Source organism: Rhinopithecus roxellana, chromosome 18, assembly GCF_007565055.1.
Source record: "Rhinopithecus roxellana isolate Shanxi Qingling chromosome 18, ASM756505v1, whole genome shotgun sequence".
NCBI lineage: Eukaryota > Metazoa > Chordata > Mammalia > Primates > Cercopithecidae > Rhinopithecus > Rhinopithecus roxellana.
Genome location: NC_044566.1, coordinates 76,065,220 through 76,091,181, shown reverse-complemented (window position 1 = coordinate 76,091,181; position 25,962 = coordinate 76,065,220). Strand labels below are relative to the sequence as shown.

The 25,962-nt window shown below is 37.8% G+C and overlaps 1 protein-coding gene across 3 annotated transcripts in view; it reads right to left on the bottom strand.

The window, feature by feature from the left end:
• Positions 1–25,962, bottom strand: part of PIBF1 (progesterone immunomodulatory binding factor 1) — a 245,544-nt gene that overhangs the window by 216,713 nt on the left and 2,869 nt on the right. For all 3 annotated transcript variants that reach the window (XR_004054729.1, XM_010377651.2, XM_030922358.1), the window contains exons 3-5: positions 15,920–16,020; positions 12,627–12,825; positions 10,380–10,499 (exon numbers count right to left, since the gene is read on the bottom strand). Coding sequence is in view for 2 of the 3 variants with exons in the window: in XM_010377651.2 (XP_010375953.1) it covers positions 10,380–10,499; positions 12,627–12,825; positions 15,920–16,020 (420 nt within the window). In the remaining variant the exon portion in view is untranslated. The remainder of the gene's footprint in view (positions 1–10,379; positions 10,500–12,626; positions 12,826–15,919; positions 16,021–25,962) is intronic.

Sequence of the window (25,962 nt, the reverse complement as noted above, 5' to 3'; positions counted from 1 at the left end):
TTCATAATAAGTAAACAAATAGCAGATAAATAAAAGCTATAATAAATAACCAAACTGAAATTCTAGAAGTAAAAAATTCCACACTTAAGTACTTACTCAAGGGAAACAAAAACATGTCCACACAAAAAACCATACTCAAATGTTCTCAGAGCTTTGTTTGTCAAGTCTCTGAATTGGAAATAACTCAAAATGCCCATCAAACAGTAAATAACTAGAGCCATTCAATGTAACATCACTCAGTAATTAAAACGAAGAAATTACTGACAAATGGAAAAAAAGTTCAGCATTTTCTCATAAAATTAAATGTGACTGGCAGATTGATAGACGGAGAGATATTTGATAAGACAAATATAATAAAAATGTTAATGGCAGAAATTTAGTGATAAATGTACTGGTGTCATTGTAAAATTCAAGTTATGTTTGAAAATTTCTATAATAAAATGGCAAAAAAATTACACTCTGGGGCAGGTGATCAGTTTTGAACATGCTAATTTAGGGAATATAAGCTGACTGATAGTTATTAAAAAGAAAACACATTCATTTATAATCCGTCCACTTACCTTTCGAGATCTCCCTCCAATTTGCCCTACTAGTCTGGTGTTCCACTGCTCAGAAAAACTCTACAAACTTGAGATTATACTTTGTGCTTCCTCATCAATAAATGTGTTAAATTTTTGTTTGTTTGTTTTTTGGAGACAGAGTCTTGCTCTGTTGCCTAGGTTGGAGTGCAGAGGCACAATCTTGGCTCACTGCAACCTCCGCCTCCTGGGATCAAGCGATTCTCCTGCCTCAGTCTCCCGAGTAGCTGGGACTACACGTGTTTGCCACCACACCTGACAAATTTATGTATTTTTAGGAGAGACGGAGTTTTACCATATTAACCAGGCTAGTCTCAAACTCTTGACATCAGGGGATCTGCCCACCTCGGCCACTCAAAGTGCTGAGATTACAGGCGAGAGCCACTGTGCCCAGCCCAATAAATGTATTAAAATGTTAAATAATGAATAAGATTGGACTTAACAGTTACATCTGAAGAATACTTCTATTTTTGTTTTTCATTTAGTTCTTTTTTATTCTTTTTTTTTTGGCTCTTATCCTTCAACTACTAAAGAGAAAACAATTCCCTGAGAATTCATGATAACACTTCTTACAAAGTCTGTCCATTTCTCCCAAGAGGTAGAAGCAATTCAGACATCTATTTATAGATGAATGGATAAAGCAAATGTGGTATATACACACAATGGAGTATTATGCAAACTTAAAAAAGAAGAAAAAAAAAAGAGCATAAATTAGTTCAACCTAATTGTGACAGACAATTGTGAAAGACAGTGTGGTGATTCCTCAAGGATCTAGAACTAGAAATACCACCTGACCCAGCAATTCCATTACTGGGTATATACCCAAAGGATTATAAATCATGCTACTATAAAACATATGCACACGTATATTTACTGCGGCACTGTTCACAACAGCAAAGACTTGGTACCAACCCATATGCCCATCAATGATAGACTAAAGAAAATGTGGCACATATATGCCACGGAATGCTATGCAGCCATAAAAAATGATGAGTTCATGTCCTTTGCAGGGACATGGATGAAGCTGGAAACCATTATTCTCAACAAACCATCCCAAGGACAGAAAACCAAACACCGCATGTCCTTACTCATAAGTGGGAGTTGAACAATGAGAACACTTGGACACAGGGAGGGGAACATCACATACTGGGGCCTGTCAATGGGTGGGGGGCTACAGGAGGGATAGCATCAAGGGAAATACCTAATGTAGATGACGGGTTGATGGGTGCAGCAAACCACCATGGCAGGAGTACACCTACGTAACAATACCTGCCCGTTGTGCATATGTACCCCAGAACTTAGAGTACAATAAAAAAAAAAAAAGAAAATTCTGTCACATGCTACAACATGGATAAACCTTGAGGACATTATGCTAACTGAAACCAATCACAAAGGGGCAAATACTCTAGGATCCTACTCATATGAAGAATCTAAACTAATCAAAATCATAGAAACAAAGTTAAAAAATGGTTACCAATGACTAGGGGGAGGGGAGAGGGAGAATTAGTGTCTAGTGGGTACAGTTTTCAGTGTTGCAACCTACAAAAGTACTGAAGATCTGCTGCACCACAATGTGAGTATACTTAACACTACTGAATTGTATACATGAAAATGGTTAAAGTAGTAAATTTAATGTTACATTATTCACTGTAATTTTTTAAAAGTCTGCCAATTTTTAAAAACTAGAATTTAAAACCCTGTCAATGGCTTTTTGAAAGTCTATGTAATTTGTTCTCTATTTTCTCTTTATATACAGGTGAAATATAATTTGTCCATTTATACTACTCTGTTGACCTTCCCCTGCAGGTTTAACTTGCCTAAGTATTCACTGATCCTAATCTTCACGCATTACACAGGCTCAGTAAGCATGAAAGTGTGCTTTATCAGTTTGTAAATGTGGAGGTCCTTAGTTTCTAGTCAGGCAGGCAATTTACCAGCTTTTAAGCAATTATGCCTACTTCAAGTGCTATATTTGGTAATAGTATTACACATGTGCTGCAGTTTCAGGTTCATCCTTTAAGTCCCTTAGAATTCTTGGGTGAATACCATCCAGTCATGTTTTTTTCCAAAAGCTTATATTGTATCCAACTTTAAAATTACATAAAGTCATTAATAAGACTAATGTCGCTTATCTTAACGTATCCAACCTTAGATAAGTATGAGCTGAAGAATAAAATATTTGTTGAATCACTTTATGAAGATCTTTTGAATAATGTCACATGAAAAATGTGGATCACGTCTTATTAAAAATTAGTAACTTCACACCGGGCATGTTGGCTCACACCTGTAATCCCAACACTTTGGGAGGCCGAGGCAGGCGGATCACGAGGTCAGGAGATCGAGACCATCCAGGCTAACATGGTGAAACTCCATCTCTACTAAAAATACAAAAACTTAGCCGGGCATGGTGGCGTGTGCCTGTCGTCCCAGGTACTCAGGAGGTTGAGGTAGGAGAATGGCGTGAACCTGGGAGGCAGAGTTTGCAGTGAGCCAAGATTGCGCCACTGTACGCCAGCCTGGGCGACAGAGCAAGACTCCATCTCAAAAAAAAAAAAAAAAAAAAAGCCGGGTGTGGTGGCGGGCGCCTGTAATCCCAGCTACTCGGGAGGCCGAGGCAGGAGAATCGCTTGAACCCGCAAAGCAAAGGTTGCAGTGAGGCGTGATTATACCACTGCACTGCAGCCTAGGTGACAAGAGCGTGAGTCAGACTCAAAAAAAAAAAAAAAAAAAAAAAAAAAAACTAGTAACTTTATAGTGGTTGCAGCTATCAATATCATGGACCTTCTCCCAAAACTTACTATGGCAGTGTATCTTACCGCTTATTGAACAACGTAACACTTCCTTTTATTTGTCAAATTTAGGAAAACTTAGAATCAGTGAACACACTTTCACTGGATATATTTTCAATTTACTCACTACAAAATAAAATATTCATTCCTCTGTAAGGACTTAGAACAGACACCTTGAAACATGGCACCCTGGCATACTGAGTATTTTAACCTGAAGGAAATTAAGAAAACTGCAGAAACAGGGGGGTCTCCCTGACCTTCTCCCAACCCATCTCTCTTGAAGTGGGCCACAGAAATGAAAATTTCCCTTTCCCCTTTCTCCCTTGAGGCAGGTCATCAAACCTAGGAAGGTCACTCTCTTTTTCCCTCCCCTCTCCCCTAAGGTGACAGGTGTCCCACCCTATACCCAATGGGAAGGAATGTCACACACAGAGGCCAAGAAGAATGTGAACAAACAAGCCTTGCTAAATTCTCCCAGCTGATTACCATCAGATCATACTCTTTTGTCTTCCAATCATACTTATGCATGACTATCCACAAAAATACATTTTCCCTGGGTCTTTTAATTTTCATTTCTGAAGGCTCCCATGTCACGTAAAATTTATATTAAATTATACATATAAATTTATATATAAATTTGTTATGCTTTTCTCTTGTTATTCTTTTATTATTGGGGTCTCAGCCATAAACCTCGCAATGGGTGAGGAAAATATATTACTTTTTCTCCTACTATAGTTAAAAGGAAAATTTACTCTTTTGGGTCAAGAAACTTAAAATTAATGACACCATTAGAAAAGTCGAAATTTTCTTGCTACTTCCTTTGGATATGATGGGCATTTCTGTGTTTTTATTGTCTGCTTCAGGCCAACAGTTAAGTACATATACACAGCCCACAGACTGAAGAGGAAAGAAACATGAAATACCACTGGGTAAAAAACACTCAGATAAGAACATTCCAAGTAACAAGAGAAAAAACAGAAACCTTCAACTGAAAAACTGACAATTTCATTTAGCACTTTCATAAATTAGGGGTTTGTGATTAGTTTTTTTTTGTTTTGCTTTGTTTTGTTTTGTTTTTTTGTTTTTTTTTTTTTTGAGACGGAGTCTCGCTCTGTCACCCAGGCTGGAGTGCAGTGGCCAGATCTCAGCTCACTGCAAGCTCTGCCTCCCGGGTTCACGCCATTCTCCTGCCTCAGCCTCCCGAGTAGCTGGGACTACAGGCGCCGCCACCTCGCCCGGCTAGTTTTTTTGTATTTTTAGTAGAGACGGGGTTTCACCGTGTTAGCCAGGATGGTCTCGATCTCCTGACCTTGTGATCCGCCCGTCTCGGCCTCCCAAAGTGCTGGGTTTTAAAAGTCCTAGAGACAATGGTTCTCACTAATGACAACTGAACCTCAGTAACCTGACAGTGTCCAATCACCTCTTCAACTTCCCCCAGCCCCATTTAAATAACCCAGATCTTTTTGTAAACCCTCCTCTAGTGATCGTAACATTCTCTATCTTCCTTACCCACTTATAAATATATTCTTCAGTTGTTTTTTTAAATAGAAACTCAACTTCTTGTGACATAATTAAAACTCTAGCTATTAAGAGATAAATTATCTCACTTTACTAAATTATTTTTTAAACCACTATCTAGATATTAAGAAAGTCCCACAGAATTAATCAGGAGTAATTCAATCAGCAAACACCCCTGTATTCTAAGTTTCCCCAAATATCATAATTACAGAAACATGTATTATTGACAATACCCCAAATATACATGACTCTTTTTATTACATGGATACTAAAGTGAGGAGCCTTAAACATAGTTATAACTGGGTATCCAACAGTACTGCCTACATTGTTGGTTAACAATTACATGAATGTCCTACTGTTGTGGACAATGAGAAAATTCTGATGGTTACAATGTGATTTTAAATACATCAGTTGTGATCTCTCCTATCTTAAGGAAAAAAACAAAAAAAAACAAAAAAACAAGCCTTCCCTGACTCCATGTTTCCTGTAATTGCCAACTCTCTTTGTTCCTCTACACAGGAGTGTTACTCAGAAAGAGTTGTCTATACTCTATGTCCAATTCATTTCCTCCATTCACTCTCAAACACTGTAATCAAACTGTTGACCCTATCCCTCCTCCAGAACTACTCCTGACAAGGTTTTCAATGACCTTGTTACACACAATGTCAATTCTTAGTCTTCATCTAACTGTACCTATCAACAGCATTTGGAACAGCTGGTCACTCTCTTTTCCTTGACAAACTTTTGCCCTTTGATTTCCCGGACATAAAATTCTCTTAATTTCCCTATTTCACTGGTAACTCCTCCTTCTCTCTCCCACATTGCAATGTTGAAGTGCCCTGAAGCTCAAGCTGTGGTCCTCTTCTCTTCTCTGCACTCACTCTCCTTTGGTAATCTCATCTTGGCTTTAAATGTCATCTTTATACTGATGACTCTTGAATGTTTATCTTCTAAAGTTCACCACCTGTACATCCACATATCTTTGACTGTACATCTAACAGATCTCTCAAACTCAACATGTCTAAGATCCACACTCTTTTGCACTCAAGTCAGCCTCATTCACAATCTACCCATCTCAGCTGAACAGAAATCTATCCTTCCAGTTATTCAAACCAACATTTTTCAGAGTTAATTTGACCCCTATCTTTCTTTAACATCCTCCATCCAATTCATGACTCTACCTTTTTAACTGGCTCCACTTTTAATATAAATCCAGAATCTACCACTTCCCTTGCTACCACCTGGATCTGAAACACAATAATCTCTCACCTAGATTACAACAACCTCTTAACACGTTTCTCTGTTTCCATCCTTATAGCTCTACAGTCTATTCTCAGGAGAGAACTTAATAGCCTACTGTTGACTGGAAGCCTTACTATAATATAGTCTATTAGCAAATATTTTCTATGTTATATGTATTATATACTGTATTCTTACAATAAAAGCTAGAGAAAGAAAATTTTTTAAAAATCCTCAGAAAATACATTTACAGAACTGTACTGTATTATGGATGCTTTAAGTTTGACATAACCTGTTTACAAGATTAATGGTCTGTCCAAAATGGCAGGCAACCCAACAGGTGCAGACCTCAATCTGCAATTTAAGCAATTTAACTTTTTCTTACAACGTCATAAATTTTCTCTGCTGCTTGAGAGCTCTTCCAGCATCACTGGTGACACTTCGTATGGTTCCCATGGTGTTATCCAAGGCTTACAGTTCCGCACTAAACATGACGAAAAATAATATGCCAGAACTGCAAGAAATCACTTTTTATTGTGATTCACATTTTACTGGAGAACTGCTCACGGGGGGATGATTAGCATCATACAGTGTTTTAAGCGGATATCCCAAACCCTTGAGTCTACCAGAATAGCCAGGAGGACGCTAAGAAATTATTACAGTAGTAAAGTATGTACTACAGTTAATTTTATGCAGTTATGATTTAATACTGCATCTTTACATTTGTTACATTTGTTTCTACTGAAAATAGCACCATGTAAGGTGTGTTTGTGTGCATGCTTTGATAAATTTTAACTTTTGATAATAGATTTGTGTAAATTTTATGGTAGTAAATGACAAAATATAGTACCTACATATATTTTATCCATTCATTACATAACTTTTTCTTAATTTTTTTCTATATTTCTAGGCTACATAGTTCATATGTGAGTTTTTTCAAATTGTCACAAACCTCCAAAAAATTTTCCAGTGTATCTATTGAAAAAAAAAAATGTGTAAATAAACCTACATAGTTCAAACCCATGTTGTTCAACAGTCAACTGTATAAGTCAGATTATGTCAGACCTCTTTCCAAAATTCTGCAACTTTTCATTTCACTTAAGGTTAAAATCAAAGTCTGTATGATGACCTCAACAGACTCATTATCTCTCTGATCTTAACTACAACTATTCTCCTCCTCCCTTCAAGCATACCAGTCATATTACGCTCCTCACTCTTCCACAAATACCAAAGTACCCCTTTGCCTTTGCATTGGCTGTTCTTGCTATCTAGAAGCTCTTTCCTGAGCTGTCTCAAGGAAGACAGCCTTGTTCTCTCTCTCACTTCCTCAAGGCTTTGTACACTTCTAAGCTGCTTAATGAGACCTACTAGCCAACCTTATACAATTCTGACAATGCTCTCTTCCCTGCTCTCCATATATAGCACTCAATTCACCTTATCTTGAACTATTTTTTCTTTTTTCTATTGGAGTTATCAACTTCTGCCACACTATATGATTTGCTATTGTTTGCTTTCCCTTTTAAAATACAATACACATCTCACAGATATCCTTTAAAAATATAAACTCCATGATAGCAGGGATTACTGCTTTGTTTAACGAGGTATCCTAAGTACCAAGAATAATGCATGCCGTATAGTAAATGCAGGATACACATTTATTGAAAAAATTTCATTCTTTATAATAATGACGTGTGGTAGGTGTTACGTGTTATCATCCCTATTTTACGGAGAGAGAAGCTGTTAAGATGGGAGACAGACAGGACTGTGTTCTCTACTATTTTGACTACAGTTGAATTTTTCTTTTAATTGTTATGTTGCAGAGATGAGAAATTGTCTTTTAATTCCTCAAATAAATAGTAGTAAATAATTTAATGAATCATTTCAAAAAATAAACTCCAGAATATGTGACATTTATTTTAATATTGAGTACTACTATTTATTGTTTACTACATCCTGTTTGGCCAGGTGCGGTGGCTTAAGCCTGTAATCCCAGCACTTTGGGAGGCCAATCTCTTGAGGCGGTGGATCTCTTGAGGCCAGGAGTTCCAGACCTGTCTGGCCAAAATGGCGAAATTCTATCTCTACTAAAAATACATAAATTAGCCAGGTGTGGTGACGCATGCCTGTAAGCCCAGCTACTTGGGAGGCTGAAGCACAAGAATCACTTGAACCCAGGAGGTGGAGGTTGCAATGAGCAGAGATGGCACCACTGCACTCCAGCTGGGGTGACAGAGCAAGACTCCTGTTTAAATAAATAAATAAAGCTGTTTAATGATACTGGCTTTGCTTTTTATTTAAAAATATTTTTATTTAAAAATATTTACTTTTTTCCTAGTGTTTGGCAAGTTGACCTGTAACAGGTCCTTGACACAGCAGAAAAACCACAAACTCTAAGAATGGTCTGAGTTATCTGTGTTCAAGAGAAATCACGCTGAGAAGTCCCAACTATTAAAGTTATTTTAAAAAGGGTGGCTTGATAAAAACAAGGATAGGGAGCTCCTCCAGCCCTCCTACTACACAATAAGAAGTCCTTGAGGGATGCTGAGGTACTATAAGGTGTGTAGAACCAACTCTAAAACCTTGTCTAACTGCCTCTTCCCCAGTAACCCCTGTACCACCAAAACCATCCTGCAATAGAGTGTAAATGATTTGCCCAAGGCTGCAAAATTAGAAAGTGGCCAAACTGAGGCCTTCTCTGTTCTCTACTATTTTGACTACAGTTGAATTTTTTTTAAAAATTGAATTATCTTTCTAAATGTGCAAAACAGTTTACCTGCACAATATGACATGCTAAGAGAAGAAAAGAAAACAACTGAAGTTTGGAGTGGGGGCACATCTGCCCCTCTAATTGTTCCTGCTGATGTCACTGCTCCTCAGAGGAGAGGAAGGAAGCTGAGCCTTCTTGTTTTGTCTGTAATATTGATTCTATGGCAAGATTTAAGTAAATTCTCTCTAGGACTAATAGTGCAGCAAAGTAGAGCATTAAAAATACAAATTAAATTATAATTATCTATTTCCAAATAATATTATTGATAAAAACTGCCCTTAAAATAGGACACAAATGCTTGTATGCAACTTTGCTAAAATCACGTTTTTACTCTGAAAGAGAAACATAGGTAATGCAATTAAATAAATGAACAAACAGTATTATTTTCTCCATTTGATAGAACAGTTAACATTATTACCTAACCTGGTTATGGTCACACAGTAAATGAGAGTGTCAAAGTATCATCTAACGTTCTAATTCTAACCTGCTAGAAAGTAAACTCTAGAAGGGCAAGCATTGCCTCTCTTGGGTTCACTGCAGGCACCTAGCACAGCATCATGCACATCACTGGGGTTAATGCTAGTATCAGTACACATGCTCAGAATAAATATTATGAGAGTTAACTGCACTTGACAAAGAAGCCACACAAGTAAACAAGGCTAACTTGTAATGAAGAACTACAGCAGACCCCATTTGTAAACTACAAGTGTTTTCCTTTTAGAAGAATGAAATCTTTGAAGAAAAACAGCCACCCATTTCCAACTGTTACATGGTAGAATGAATCAATCTACCATTATTTTTTTGCTAGCAGACTATAAATACAAGAGTAATCTAGGATATCTGGTCAATAATATAATCAAGTTAATGATTAGTCCACTCTTCTATATACATGTTGATTTATGATTACTATATTCATTGTCTAGGCTGAGATACTTTTGAAAATAAAGGGGTGCTATTAATATTTATTCACAAGAATAATGGCAGCTGTCTTAGTCAAACCAGAACCTATGAGGCACTTTAGTTCAAAGTAAAAGTATTCTCTTTTTTTTCTTTCTTACGGCACCTGCAAGAGATCCCCTGCATACATTGGCCTACATTTCGTTTCTTGCCTAAATTTCCTGACAAAGTGATGTTAAAAATAGAGACAAATTATTAAATACTTACGTGCATATGCATCATCTGAGTATATACAGCAATTTTCAAGTATAGCCCATATTAGGATTTCAAAAGCAGCTGATTATAAAAATGACTTGCAACAATAAAAGCTCAACAATGGGATACGTCAGTATCATAGACTTGTCTTGTCAATTTTTAAGATGACTACTTCCAATTTAACCTCCTTCCCATTACTTAAGAAGAACTGTAGCAGTCACCATCCCATAGTCCCATTTTTCAATCACTGACTTTTATATTCCTTATCACAAATCTTGAGGGACTCTATAGAAAAAGCTGAAGCTTCTTCCCACCAGCAATCAAAACCATACAAACCTCTGTCAGCTGCTTCAGCTGGCTTTTGTTTGTACTTAATTCTTCTGCTAGGATATTCTTTTTCACTTGTAGTTCACAGATTTCCTTTCTTAATGGATTCACTAGTTCATAGAACCGAACCTTGAAAAAGAAATTAAATTAATAAGCAGTCTTAAGTCCAAATTACGATTAAAATTTGCTAATTTGTAGTGCTCTCACTTATCAGTAATAAAGAGACATGCTTACAAAACTACAACAAGACAATCATTAATGGAACCTAGCCACTAATACTTTCTATCAAGCTTTAATGTTCAATTAACTTCCCTCAAGGGCCAGATGATTTATAACTTCCTATCTTTGACAGTCCTTCCTCCCTTCTACTGACACTCCATTACTACTCATCTACTACTGCTCACTCCACACTATCTGCTTGTAAACTTCCGGAACATATCACAAATATTCAGGAGTCTTGCTCTTGCTGTTTCTTCTGCTAGAGAAGTTCTTCCCCCATATAAATGTATGGCTCATGCCTTGTCTCCCTATAGGTCTCTGATCAAATATCACCTTGCTAGTAAAGCCCTCCCTGATTTCCCTACCAAATTTAAAGTAGCACTCCCTATTTCTCACCCATGCTCTTTTCTCTATAGCACCTTTGACAAACAGATATTCTACATATTTAACTTTTAAGTTATTGGCTGTGTTGCTCCGCTTCGACATAAGCTTCATGAGGGCAGGGATTTCTGTCTGGTTTATACAGTGCTCTATTTCCAGTGCCTAAAAATATGATAAGCACTCAATAAATACTTGATGAAGAGGTAAACTGTTTTCTTTATTTTCATCCCAGGCTCTTGGCAAAGCTTTATTTACAGTCCGAAACTCCTTAACATATGACTGTATTACAAGAATACCATTATTTGGTAAGAGGCAAATCTTAATATTAGCCTTCAACAAAAAGAATCTGCATATAATTAAATTAGTTAACGATAATATTGTTTGTGAAAAGAAAACATGTAAGAAGGAATGTTAAGAAAACAAACAGCAAAAATATGTGTAACTGCCACCAGTGTGATACTTTATATCTATTGTAAATGAAGCCTCAAAAAGAGAATTTGAGGTATTTGTTTTGGATAGTGCACTTTGGACAGAAAAACGGTATTTGAGCCTTAAAAAGAAAAAAAACAGCTGAACAAAAAAGGAACTTCATTTTATCAGACATCACTAATCTGAAAATCTTTTCCCAATGAGAACCAAGAATAGCAACCACCACTAGAGGAAAAACAATAGGTAACATTTTTATGTGTTTACTATCTTCTAAGCACTATGCTCATAAACATTTTACATACACAGTCATAGTCTTTACAATTATCCCCAATAGAAAGGCACTGTTATTATTAATCCTTTTTACAGATGAAAAAATTCAAGCCTTTTAGGGTAAAATGACATCTATATATTAAAAAGCAGCAGTTCTCAATATATGGTTTTGGGACTTCTGGACTCTGGCCCACCCGCCACTCTGAGATCAGGGAATTCACAAGATCAAAACAACTTTCCTAGTAATTATTAAGATTTTTTCCCCGTTTCATTTTCATTCTCTCATGACTGTTCAGTGGAGCTTGCCAGTGGCTACATGATATATGATGACATTATCACTCTTAAGGCCAATGGAATTGTGTACTTATATATTCTTGTGTTTAAAAAATTTATTAGTTTAAAATTCTAGTATGGTAAATATTAATAGACACAGCTCATATAAACAAACACTCATTGGGGTCCTCAATAATTTTTAGAGTGTAAATGAATGCTGACACCAAAATATTTGAGACCACTGCCATTGATTAATCTTAGCTATTCCAGATTTGTGTAACCAGCACTGCAATCAAGATCTTGAGCCAATCTCTCACCACAAAGTTCTTTCTCATCCTATCCCTTTATAATCACGCCAACTCCTCTCTCCCACTAACCCCAACCAACCTCTGGCAATAACTACTCTGTGGTTTATAATTTTTCATTTTGAGAGTGTAAGAAACCACCAGTTCATGATAATTCATTTCTATGGACTATGCAGTCATTAACTTCAGAAACCTATTTATGCTTGAGTTTGGAGATCAATGGTCATGATCCTTTAAAATTTGGATCTCAAGACCATTCACCATCCATAGCCATAAAATAATGTATCAATTGGGTACTTCAAAAGTAATTGCTACTACATAAATGGTAAATTTTAGTCTGAAAATATATGCTGTAGTTAAAAATGGATATGATACTTACAGATACATATTCAGGAATAGAAAGCTGATCTTCAGGAAAAGCTTTTAATTTAATATATTGGTCTTCTGTCAACTCAAAGTCACGCAGGTTTCGACGAACATCTCCAGCTTTTTCTCTTAGCTGAAGATTTGTCTCTTCCAGTTGTTTCTGTCTCAATAAAATGGTTTCCATTTCTTGTTTCATTAATTCTTGATATTTGCTACATTAGAAGAGAATTTATAGCAGGCTTTGAAAAAGTCTTTGAGATTTAATTTTCTCTCAGTTTCCAATTTATATCAACATAAAATTAGGAAATGAGAAGCCTAACAGTATTATTTACTTACTCTAGCAAAATGCTTACTCATAGTAACCAGTTAAATATGAAATGACAATTCCATACTAATTATTAAATGTGTAGCCATATAAATTATTAAACAGATCATTGATATTCTTAAAGAATAACTTTAGAAATTCAAATCATAAAATTATGCATTTCTTCTGCTTAAGGTTTAATGTTAAACATCAAGGACTCTACTTACTAATTTTCATTTCCCTTTTATCCTGATACTTCAAGGATACCTCTTTAAGACGGTAACACTGAACCACCATAAAGTATTCACTCAACCAATAAGGTAATGAAAACAGTAATCTGCACATACTCATCATTCTCAAAGAATACATGTAGCAGACATTATTGTTAGTTGTCTACTGAAAGACTGTGATCATGAAGGGACAATCTGATATTATTAGTCCGTTCTCATGCTGCTAATAAAGACATTCCCAAGACTGGGTAATTTATAAAGGAAAGAGGTTTAATGGAATCAGAGTTCCACACGGCAGGGGACACCTCACAATCATGGTGGAAGGCAAAGGAGAAGCAAAGGCACGTCTTACATGTTGGCAGACAAGAGTGCTTGTGCAGGGGCACTCCCATTTATAAAACCATCAGATCTTGTGAGACTTATTCACTATCATGAGAACAGCATGGGAAAGACCACCTCCATGATTCAATTACCTCCCATCAGGTCCCTCCCATGACATGTAGGAATTATGGGAGCTCTAATTCAAGATGAGATTTGGGTGGGGACACAGCCAAATCACATCACTGATTTTCCCCTTCCCTACCTTCCCTACTGTATCAATCCCATTAACAGACAAACATGCTGTTATTTCAATCTTAAAACAAATGAACAAACAAAACCACAACTCTTGACCTCATTGGACTTTCCCCTTTGTTAGCCACCCCTTGGAGCAAACTTGCTCAAAAGTTGTCTATACTTATTGTCTCCAAATCCTTTCCTCTTAAACCCATGATGATCATAATTTTACTGTCTCTAATGAAATCACAATGACATCTAAATTGCAAATGATCAGTTCTTAGCTCTTTTCATCCATGATCTAATGATAGAGTTTGACACAATTTATTTTTCTTTCCTTGATACATTTTCATCACTTAGCTTCCAAGACACCATACTGTTCATTTTTCTTCTGTTTTACTGTGGTTCCTTCTCAGTCTCCTTTTCTGCTCTGTCTTAATGTTGGAGTACTTGGTCCTCTTCTCTGTCTGTATGCACTCCTCCTTGGGGAATTCATCTAGTCTCATGACTTGAATACTGTCTATACCCTAATGATCCCCAGATTTGTACCTCTAGACCAGACTTTTCATATACCTCCACATGGATTTCTAACAAGAAAACTCTAACTTAACATGTCCCAAACTGAACTCCTGCTTTTTACTCACAAAAACTTTTTCTACCATGATTTCCTCCTTCTTAGCTGACAGAAATTCCACTTTTTCATTTGTTCAGGCCAAAATTTTTGATGTAATCCTTGACTCCCCCTTTTCTCTTAAGCCCCACATTGAATCCATCAGCTCTGCCTCCAAAATATATTCAGAATCCAACCTTTTTTTTTTTTTTTTTTACCACCATCAGATATCTTATTACAATAGACTCCTAACCGCCCTCTCAACAGCATCACTAAATCTGATAGGTGTCTTATAGAATTAGAGTAGAAGACCCATAATCGAATGCGGTGGTTCTCAAAGTATTGTTCCTTGACCAGCAGCATCCGCATCGCCTGGGAACCCGGTAAAAACGCAAATTTTCATGACCCCTCCCAAATCAGAAACTGAGGGTGGGATCCAGTAGTCTTTTTTAACAAGCCCTCCAAGTGTTTCTGACACATGCTAAAGTTTGAGGTCCACTAATCTAATGTAATAGTGGCTGATAAAAAGGTCTGATAATTTTTTACAATATCAGTTTAGTAAAATCTTTTTTTTTTTTTTTTGAGACGGAGTCTCGCTCTGTCACCCAGGCTGGAGTGCTGTGGCCGGATCTCAGCTTACTGCAAGCTCCGCCTCCCGGGTTCACGCCATTCTCCTGCCTCAGCCTCCTGAGTAGCTGGGACTACAGGCGCCGCCACCTCGCCCGGCTAGTTTTTTGTAGTTTTTAGTAGAGACGGGGTTTCACCGTGTTAGGCAGGATGGTCTCGATCTCCTGACCTCGTGATCCGCCCGTCTCGGCCTCCCAAAGTGCTGGGATTACAGGCTTGAGCCACCGCGCCCAGCCAGTAAAATCTTAAAAAGGGAAAATATACCTATTTTACACATTTACCTGTAACTAAAACATAGAACTAAACATTCACATTTTTATATAGGATCCAGATATTTTGAATACAGAGGTATGCTTTGATTTTGTGTAAATCCAAGTTCAATTTCTTTACAACGGCATGAGATCCTAAAAGACACTTAGGAAGAAACTAGTGAAGGTATCTTTTGTGGATTTGATATTTGCTCTCAATCTTAAAACTTGTGTTGCTTATATTTAATTTCATAATTTTTTTAGTTCCTTTTATTGAACCTTTCCAAAGAATTTGATTGTTTATATAATTTTTAATTACATTACATAATTGCCATAGGCATATTTAAGCTTGATAGGCCCATAACTGAGCTATAGAAAGTATGCAGGAATAAGAGAAAGTACTTCAAGCCAGGAAAGTCCAAAGGGCCATGAGAATCAATCAGTATGTTGAGTAAAAGAAGAAAGGTTAATGGTGGTCAGTTCAGAGAGCTTCCTTTATCATATATGGTTTATACTGACCAATTGTTTGTTGAATGAATGTTCAGTTTTGACTTTCTGTATTTTATGTATTGTATCAAGTATCCTACTTTTTTTGTGGTCTAGGTGTAAAAATTATTGCTATCTCTGACTTAAAATTTCTCTATTTTAGCTTACAATCACAAACATGAACAGGCAATAAAATTACTTTTAATTGCTAACTAGATATTGTTTTTTTAAAAAAACGTTTCTTACCTGGCATCTTTCTGTTGAAAAGCCAATTGGTTGTCTAATCTCAATGTTAGTAGCTGCTTCTGGTGAAGTGCATCATTAAGTTTCTCCTCCAACTCTTCAATCTTAATAAAGAGAAAAAGATCAATTACATGTTCAATTTTCAAATTTGTCATAAAGAAAAACTTTCAGTTTCAATAATAAACATATTTCAAAGACACTTAAAAGAAACAGACTAACAATGAATAAAGGGACCAGGCACAGGGGCTCACGCCTATAATTCCAGCACTTCGGGAGGCCAAGATGAGAGGCTTACTTGAGCCCAGGAGTTCGAGACCAGCCTGGGCAACAATGTGAGACCTCATCTCTACAAAACAATTTTTTAAAATTAGCTGCATGTGGTGGTGTGTGCCTCTAGTCCCAACTACTTCAGAGGCTGAGGTATGAGGATTGCTTGAGCCCAGGAGATTGAGGCCGCAGTGAGCCATAATCTTGCCACCGCACTACAGCTTGGACAACAGAGAGAGGCCCTATCTCAAAACAACAATAACAGAACACAAAATAGGGTTGAGATTTTTTTGAAATGGTTGTATCCACAAAGACTGTTATGCTATAGTTTGAAACTGCTGCCTCATAATTTTTTTTTTTTTTTGGTCAAGCTATCATTAAGAGTTTTTTTTTCCTCTCTCTTAATTCATTCTCACTGAGAAGCTCACTGACCACTGGGATTTCATGTTGGTGCCTTGCTCAAGTAATTATTTCCAAGCCAGGCACCGAATTTATATTCCAGATCTATATATCTGACCACTACACATCTTCAATGGATCATCACAAAGGTGATGTTATAAACATCCAAAACAAAAGGAATAATCAACCTCACCTAATCCTGTATTCCCCGTATCTCTGGCCTCTAAAGCAACAACAACAACAAAAAAGCACAAAAAAACCTGACTCGTGTTTGATACCTTAGTTCTCCCTAACTCCTGATTCTGATCAGAAATCAGTATTTTGTTGTTGAGTTTACTTCATGAATAGCTGTCAAAACAGTATCATCCTCTTTAATACCTACTGAAAAGTCTTCAGTTAGACCCTTATCATCTCTCACCCGGACTATTGTGAGAGTTTCTTCATTGGTTTTCCTGCCTTCAGTTTTTGTGTTTGTTTTTTGAGATGGGGTCTCACTCTGTCACCCAGGCTAGAGTGCAGTGGCACAACTTGGGCTCACTGCCACCTCCTCCTGCCAGGCTCGAGTGATTCTCCTGCTGTAGCCTCCCCAGTAGCCGGGATTACAGCCAGGCCCCACCACACCCAGTTAATATTTGTATTTTTAGTAGAGAAGGGATTTTGCCGTGTTGGCCAAGCTCCAACTCCTGACCTCAAGTGATCAGTCCACCTTACCCTCCCAAAGTGCTGGGATTACAGGCGTGAGCCACCGCGCCCCGCCTCCTGCCACCAGTTTTGTCAATCTCCAAATCTACATTCCTTTATCTTATGTTTTAAAAATGCTCAAAAATTTATTTTCCGCTGGGTGCGGTGGCTCAGGCCTGTAATCCCAGCACTTTGGGAGGCCAAGGTGGGCGGATCACTTGAGGTCAGGAGTTCAAGATCAGCCTGGTCAGCATGGTGAAACTCCATCTCTACTAAAAAAAACACAAAAATTAGCTAGGCATGGTGGTGGGCCCCTGCAGCTCCATCTACTCAGGAGGCTGAGGCAGGAGAATCACTTGAAGCTGGGAGACGGAGGTTGTGGTGAGCCAAGATGGCACCACTGCGCTCTAGCCTGGGTGACAGAGCAAGACTCCGTTTCAAAAAAACAAATTATTTTCCTAGTTTTAAATTCTTCAGAGGATCCTGTCTTCAGAATAAATTCTAAACACTGTGGCATAATACTATGGTATTTCTTGATCTAGTCAACCACTTTTGTCGCTAGCTTAAAAGGAAACTCCATTTCAGCCCAAATAAGTGCCTGCCATCCCCCAAGTACGCTGTGCTTTCTCAAGCACTTGGATTTTGCTCTTAGTCTATTTAGAAAATTCCTTATTCCCTTTGCTTCAACCAAGACAATTCCTGTTTGCCCCTTAAAATACATGAATTTCGGGCCGGGTGCAGTGGCTCACACCTGCAATCCCACCACTTTGGGAGGCTGAGGTGGGCGGATCATGAGGTCAGGAGACCGAGACCATCCTGGCTAACATGGTAAAACCCTGTGCCTACTAAAAATACAAAAAATTAGCCGGGCGAGGTGGAGTCCTAGCTACTCAGGAGGCTGAGGCAGGAGAATCGCTTGAACCCAGGCGGTGGAGCTTGCAGTGAGCCAAGATCATGCCACTGCACTCCAGCCTGGGCAACAGAGCGAGACTCTGTCTAAAACAAATGAACAAACAAACAAAAATAGATGAATTTCACAGCCAACCCATAATATATGCAAGTGAACCCCTCCTCTTGCATTGTCAAGTCCCTCTTCTCTACCGAATCATTCTATCATCAAGCAAATGCTCCCTTGATCACTTCATTCTCTTTGCTACAGCACCATTTCTCTGCTGGTCTTCAGAGCAAAACTGCAATATAGTTTTTACCCCATACTATTCCAGTGAAACTACTCTTGTTAGAATCCATAATGCCCTGTCCATTGTTTTTTTCTACATATTTATCTTATTTGACAGCATGGCTTGCACTCTCTTTTAGCTTCCATGATACTCTTCTCTAATTTTATTAACTCACTAAACACTCTTAAGCTTTCTAGGCTCCTCAGCTGGTTTCTCTTCTGCTACATCATTTCTGAATGTTGGACTACCCCTTTGACTTACTTTATAGCCCTCTGTTCTCCCTAGGAAATATCATACAATCCCATGGCTTGAGGTGTCACCTATATGCTAATGTATATTTCTATCTATCTATCTATCTATCTATCTATCTATCTATCTATCTATCTAGCTAGCTAGCTAACTAGCTAGCTACCTACCTACCTAACTACCTACCTATCTAAGAGTGTGTGTGTGTGATGGACTCCTATCTGTGTGTGTGTGTGTGTGTGTGTGTGTGTGTGTGTGTGTGTGTGATGGATGCCTCCTAAACTCTAACTGACAATTACATTTAGGAATCTATAAGTTAACATCTTCAAAACTGAACTTATTAATGTATTTTCCCTCCCAGATCAGTTTTCTCCCAGCCTTCCATTCTTATAAATGGCCCCAGTTAAATAAGCCAAAAACTTAGGAATCTAACATTAGGCAACAACCTAATAACTCTTCTGCTTCTGTCTTGTCTGCCCTTAGTCTATTATTTTAGTGCCATTTTGAATACAGAAATCAGGACATGTAACTCTAACTGCTAAAATTTGCCAATAGCTTTTCTGACTATAGTCTAAAGCAAGAGTTAAAAAATGGTGATGGGCTAAATCCAGCCCATGAGGAAAATCTGATGGAGCACACGTAGCCTATAAAGCGTAAAATATTTTCTGTCTTGGCCATAAAAAAGAGGACCTCTGTCATATTCATTGGCATACATCCAGCAACATCTCAATAAATAACTTAAATCAAAATAAAATATAAAATAAATACACCCTTCATAATTACTATTTCCCAAATCAAGGATACTGCTATATGTTGAGCATCCCAAACCCTAAAATCTGAAATTCAAAATGCTCCAAAGTCTGAAACTTTTTGAGCGTCACTATGACACTCAAAGGAAATGCTCAGTGGGCCATTTTGGATTTCAGATTTTCAGATTTGGGATGCTCAACTGGTGTACCACAAATATTCCCAAATTAAAAAAAAAAAAAATTCAAAAATCTGAAATACTTCTGGTCCCAAGCATTTCAGATAAGAAACAACCTGTATCACAAGGAAAAAAAAAAACACACACACACACACATTTTTTTCAGGGTTTCAACTTTTACAATTTCAATTAACTTCTAAATCAACTCCCATACCTCAGGGACAAGCTGGGAAATGGATCCATTTCCCAGGTAATAAGGAACCCACAGATCTCTAATGAGAGATAAACAAAAAGAGTTTGGGGCATTTAAAAAATTGAAAGAACTCAATTCTGTGGCTCAAGCTGTAAACCCAGCACTTTTAGGGGGCCAAGGTGGGAGGATTGCTTGAACCCAGGAGTTTGAGACTAGCCTGGGCAACATAGTGAGACCCTATTTCCACAAAAAATTAAAAAAATTAGCTGAGTGTGGAGGTGCATGCCTGTAGTCTCAGCTGCTCAAAAGACTGAGATGAGAGAATTGCTTGAGCCCAGGAATTTGAGGCTGCAGTTAGCTGTGATCATGCCACCACACTCCAGCCTGGGTAACACAGTGAGACCCTGTCTAAAAATTTGAAAGGCAAGAACAGAGAAGAGGAAAGGAATAAAGAAGTACAATAAGGAAGGAAATCTAGGCAGCAATAGATGGAAATAAAAGTGTAAAGCTAACAATTCTCTAGTATCAGGAAGTTTGGCCCGAATAGCTACTCTTCTGAGTAGCTTTTTTACATTCTTTCAGTTAACAAGTAGCTGAGTGGGAAGTGCTTTTAAAGTTTTCCTGAACCTGCTTGTTCTGTTTTTAGACATGGAGAAATCAAATGAATATGGCCAAGACTATTCCTAGTACATAAAGCCATGTATCCATAAACATTTGTATTGCTGCCATAATGGGGTGGGACACATTAGATTCAAATATTTTCTAACTAAAAAGATTTTGATGGGTGGAAGAAAAAACTTACTTGCCTCCCAACATCAAACCTTCCCTTCTTTCTAATACACTCTGGTTTTTATTAGTAACAACATGTCCAGTTAGCTTCCCATCCTGTGTAGGAAGGGGTGGTCATGCTATTTAATATTAGTCAATTGAGGCCACTGGCTTGAACTTCTGGAAGAACTCTTTAAAGAGGATTGACTCATTTGGAATATGCCCCTTTTCCACTACTCTTCTCCTTATTATTGTCTGTTACATGTACACACTATTGGAGGCAGATGAGCTATCTTATGATTTCAGGTGAAAAGCGCATGTTAAAAATAGCTGAGGTTGAAAGGAGCCTGGGTTCCTAATGCGATCAGGGAGTAATCATATGAGGTCTACTAAATTACCTATTTTTGGATTTTTGTTATACCAAAGAAACAAAATCCTTCTCTTGCTTAAGCCGTGGTTTCTAGGTTTCTGTTACCAGCAACCATTTTCCAAGTCTCTGGTATTAACTGCTGAACTTAATCCCTGAAGCCCTGGGCAGTTGGTTCAATCTCTTTCCAAAATAGAAATACCTATATTATTTATTAACAGTTGACTATTCAGGACTACTTAAATGCTTCCAATGACAGGAAGTTCAGAAACTTAAGATCAGGCCATTTCAATGTTAATAGCAGTAACAGGCTTACGTTGGGCAGAAATCTACCTTTCCTGTGACTTCCAACCATTATCATGGAGTTATACTCTAGTGAGGAAAATGTATTTTTCATAACGTTAGCAAATGATGCTCAATAAGCTTTGGTGATTGAATGACCAACTAAAAATACCATTCTTTCAAGACCTAGGCTTTAGGTTTCCTGCCCAGGCTAAAAAGTGTATGGCATGGCTGGGTGTGGTGGCTTCACACCTGCACTTTGGGAAGCCGAAGTGGGTGGATCGCTTGAGGCCAGGAGTTCAAGACCAGCATGGCCAACACAGTGAAACCCCCATCTCTACCAAAAATACAAAAACTAGCTGGGCGTGGTGGTACGGGCCTGCAGTACCAGTCATGCAGGAGGCTGAGGCACAAGAATCGCTTGAACACAGGAGGTGAAGGTTGTAGTGAGCTGCTATCATGTCACTGCACTCCAGCCTGGGCGACAGAGTGAGATTCTGTCTCAAAAAAAAAAAAAAATTAAAAGAAAAAAGTATATGGCGGCACCACCAAATTGAGCCCCTTTCTTCTTTGCTTAAAAATTCAGAGAGGATGTGACCAGACAGATTTGAACCAAAGACCACGTGGTGTTACCAGATCCATTAGGATTTTGGGGACCCTGTTCACTTCAAAATATCCCATGAACTTTCTTTGCTTTCTTCTAGAGCTGGACCTCACTGAAACACCAAAAAACAAATAGGTCTAACACCAGGAGTCCAATATACTTCTGAGTCCTCACAATCGACCAGAGAGACAAAATTCAGAGGCGTGTACTAGCTTTAGAATCAAGGCTCACAAGAAACAGTGTAGTACTTTCTGTTCATCTGGAGTGCTTCACACATACAGACAAAAGACAAGACACAACTAAACATATAATAACACATACGAATAAAGGTGTTATTTTAAAACATAAAAAGAAATATGTCACATACTCATTTATACATAAATAAGTGAAAAATATATATGTAATGTGTGTAGTGCTGTTTGCCTAAGGTGGTATTCCCAGATGATGTAATATATATATATATATATACACACACACACACACACACATATGTATCTATACACATATATATACACACATATATACACACACACATTAATGCACATATACATATTCTTTAATATTTTTAAAATATTCTTTCATCAACTCTAGACCTACACTTTCTCACATTGTAACATCTCTAAAATTGGAATGCATTTTACAATCTAAGGCACTTAATAATTCAACTGGCAGTTTTTAACCTTAGCAATGCATGTAATGATGAATCTTACAATAGAGGTGCTTTAGGTTTAATAAATTATGGAACGCTAACTCTACAATAGGTATGTCTTCATATATTTCAGAGCAAACATCTTATTCCTAAGGGGTCTTCGAGCAGAAAATCCTGAGTGCTCATTTGATGGAGAAAAAACTCCACTAATATACAGCAGGACAGCTATTTTGGAGAGAACCTGGCAGTACACTTAAATGAAGCAGACGTTTATATATGTCAAAGACATGCTCACAGAGGTCCAGAAAAGAAATGTCTAATGCTGCATGTGTTGGCAAAGAGCTGGAGGCAATCTGGATGCCTAGCAATGTAGGAGTAGATAGACTGGTAGATGCACACAAAGAATTATATAAGAGTTGGAAGCAAAGGACTAGATGTACACAAAGTAACAGATAATTTCAAAAACAGTGCTGAGTAGAAAAAGAGATGAGAACTAAAACAAAGCATATAATTTACATTTCTGTAAAGTTAAAAGATACACATTCTCAATAATACACGTAAACAAAACATTAAAATGTTTGCATTAAGAAACGGAAGAAGGGAATGAGCTATAGGAATAAAAAGAATAAATACATTAGATAAACGGTGGCCTTTCAGGGATCAATGATGATTATGTGTCAAACTCAGGAAAATGACTAATTTAATCTTCCTCATTTTCAGTCAAACTAGAAAACCACAACAAAACTACATTAAGCACCATGGAAGTAGAAAAATAATAATATTGTGCTGAGTAAGTACAGCTACAAATAAAATAATATGTAAATAGTAAGTATATTATTAGTACACCCCAGGCATCTATGAGCTTACATACATTGATAAATCCTCCCAATAATTTCATGGAATAAATACTATTATCATTTTATAGGAAATCAGGGAACAAACAAGGAATTTAGTAAGGCTGGAATTCAAAACCCAAATTGTGTGCACCTAGAACTGTAATTTGGATTTGTTACACTAGAGAGCCTGTCATGAATCAGCCAACATTTCTATAACATAAAGCTTACACCTAAAAAGAAGCAAAGCCGTTGACAACCAAGTATAATGCAAGCTGAAGACAAATAATAAAAGAGGTGGCCGAATAAAATGTAAGTCTGAATATGGTATATAGGCAGCACTTAACAAAATATTTGCTGACTGAGTGGGTGAATTAATGAGTGGGAGATAACCCCAGGTTGATTCAATGAGTTGCACCAAAGATCTGGAGAGGTGACGGTAGATGGAGTTCACGTGAAACGCAAAAAGAGTAAGGGAATACGGATGGGAAACCACTGGATGCATGGATAAATTACCAAGTGACCGAGACTAGGGAGGTGACTGTATATGGTACCTAAAAGAAAGTGTTTGGAGCTTCACTTGTGTAGAGTATAGGCTTTAGACCTCCTAGGTTTGAATCCTATCTGGCTCTATCACTTTCATCTGAATGGTCTTGGGTATGCTATTAACCACCTAGTGGTTTTGTTTTATCAGAGCAAAATGGGGTTCAGTCATTCATTTAAGAAATAGCTGGGCACTTACTTTGTGTCAGGTGCTGTTCTAAGTGCTGAAAATACAACCGTGAATAAAAAAAATCCCTGTCCTCACGGACCTCATAGTCTATTCACAGACAAATAACAAACAAATTCAGTCTGATGGCCATAAAAGGCACAGAAAATGAAAGGGATGAAACAGATAAGGATACTATGTTAGTTGATAACAACAACGGCCAATACTTACTGCGGGCTTATTTTCTGTGTCCCCTCAAAATTCGTATATTGAAACCTAATCACCAATGTGAGTAGCAGGAAGTGGGGGCCTTTGGGATGATTAGGTTATAAGGGTAGAACCCTCATTGTTGGGATTAGTGCCCTTATAATAGTGATCCCAGAGAGCTAGCTTACCCTTGTGCCATAGGAGGACACAGCAAGAAGTATGCAACCTGGGAGAGGGCCCCCATCAGAACCTCATCATACGAGCACCCTTATCTTGGACTGTCTTGCTTCCAGATCTGTGCAAAATAAATTTTTGTTGCTTATAAGCTACCCAGTCTATGGTATTTTGTTATAGCTGACCAAATGGACTAAGACACTAAGTAACCGGTACTATCTAACTTACTGTATCATTCATTTAATATAATGGTTCAGGGAAAGCCTCCTCCCCTAAAAGTACCTATCTTTCACAGGGTTGCTATGAGGCTTAAATGAGGCAACACGTAAAGGTTCTTAGAACAATGTCTGGCACAGCATAAGCACTCAATAAATGTTAGCCATTCGTATATTTTTTAAAAGTTTACCTAAACTGGTCCTTTACTTCATCAAGATTGAGGCTTTGGGTAACTTTGAGAGGCATGGTCAAGAAATTTTTCAGTGGCAGGATACTGAAGTAAGCTGGTATACATAGGCAAGAACTAAAATAGGAGACAGACTTATCAAGTGAGATAGTCTAAGTGAAACAATAAAATGTGCAGGTAGAAAGAGCTGGACCAAGAGGAAAGATGATGGGTTCACCATGGGAAAGAAAAGATGTTCTCAGTGACAGTGGGAAAGAACTCTTTGGTCTTTCTGAAATCGCTGTAAAGTTCTCATAGCTAGTGACAACTTCATAAGTCTTACATCAAATCCTATAACCGTAGATAACCACACAATGACAAAAAACAATGACTAGAACATCTTTAATTTGTATGGCAAACATCGTTTGCTAATGATTATGGAACCTTAATTTATGCATCTTATTATGACAGAGTAACTATTTTATAGATAGAAACAGTATGTAGCAAAAGAAAGGTACCAAAGAAACCAAATTTCCAGAGCAAAGATAATTATAATTTTGGCTGGTCAGGTGCGGTGGCTCATGCCTGTAATCCCAGCACTTTGGAAGGCAGAGGGAGGCGGATCACATAAAGCCAGGAGTTCGAGATCAGCCTGGCCAACATGGCAAAAAAACCGTGTCTCTATTAAAAATACAAAAATTAGCCAGGCGTGATGGCAGGCGCCTGTAATCTCAGCTACTCAGGAGGCTGAGGCAGGAGAATCACTTGAATCTGGGAGGAGGAGGTTGCAGTGAGCCGAGGTCACACCACTGCACTCCAACCTGGGCAACCGAGTCAGACTCCATCTCAGAAAAAAAAAAAAATTGTAATTTTTATTCTCCCTATCAAATCAGTCATATCAATTAGTGCTAAATGAAGTAGCAAACAACATGGTGAGAAAATACATCTAAGGAAATATACTTCCACTTTGGGAGGCCGAGATGGGTGGATCACCTGAGGTCAGGAGTTCCAGACCAGCCTGGCCAACATGGTGAAACTCCATCCCTACTAAAAACACACAAAAAATTAGCCAGGCATGGTGGTGATCACCTGTAATTCCAGCTATGTGGGAGGCTGAGGCAGGAGAATTGCTTGAACCCAAGAGGCAGAGGTTGCAATGAGCAAGATTGTACCACTGCACTC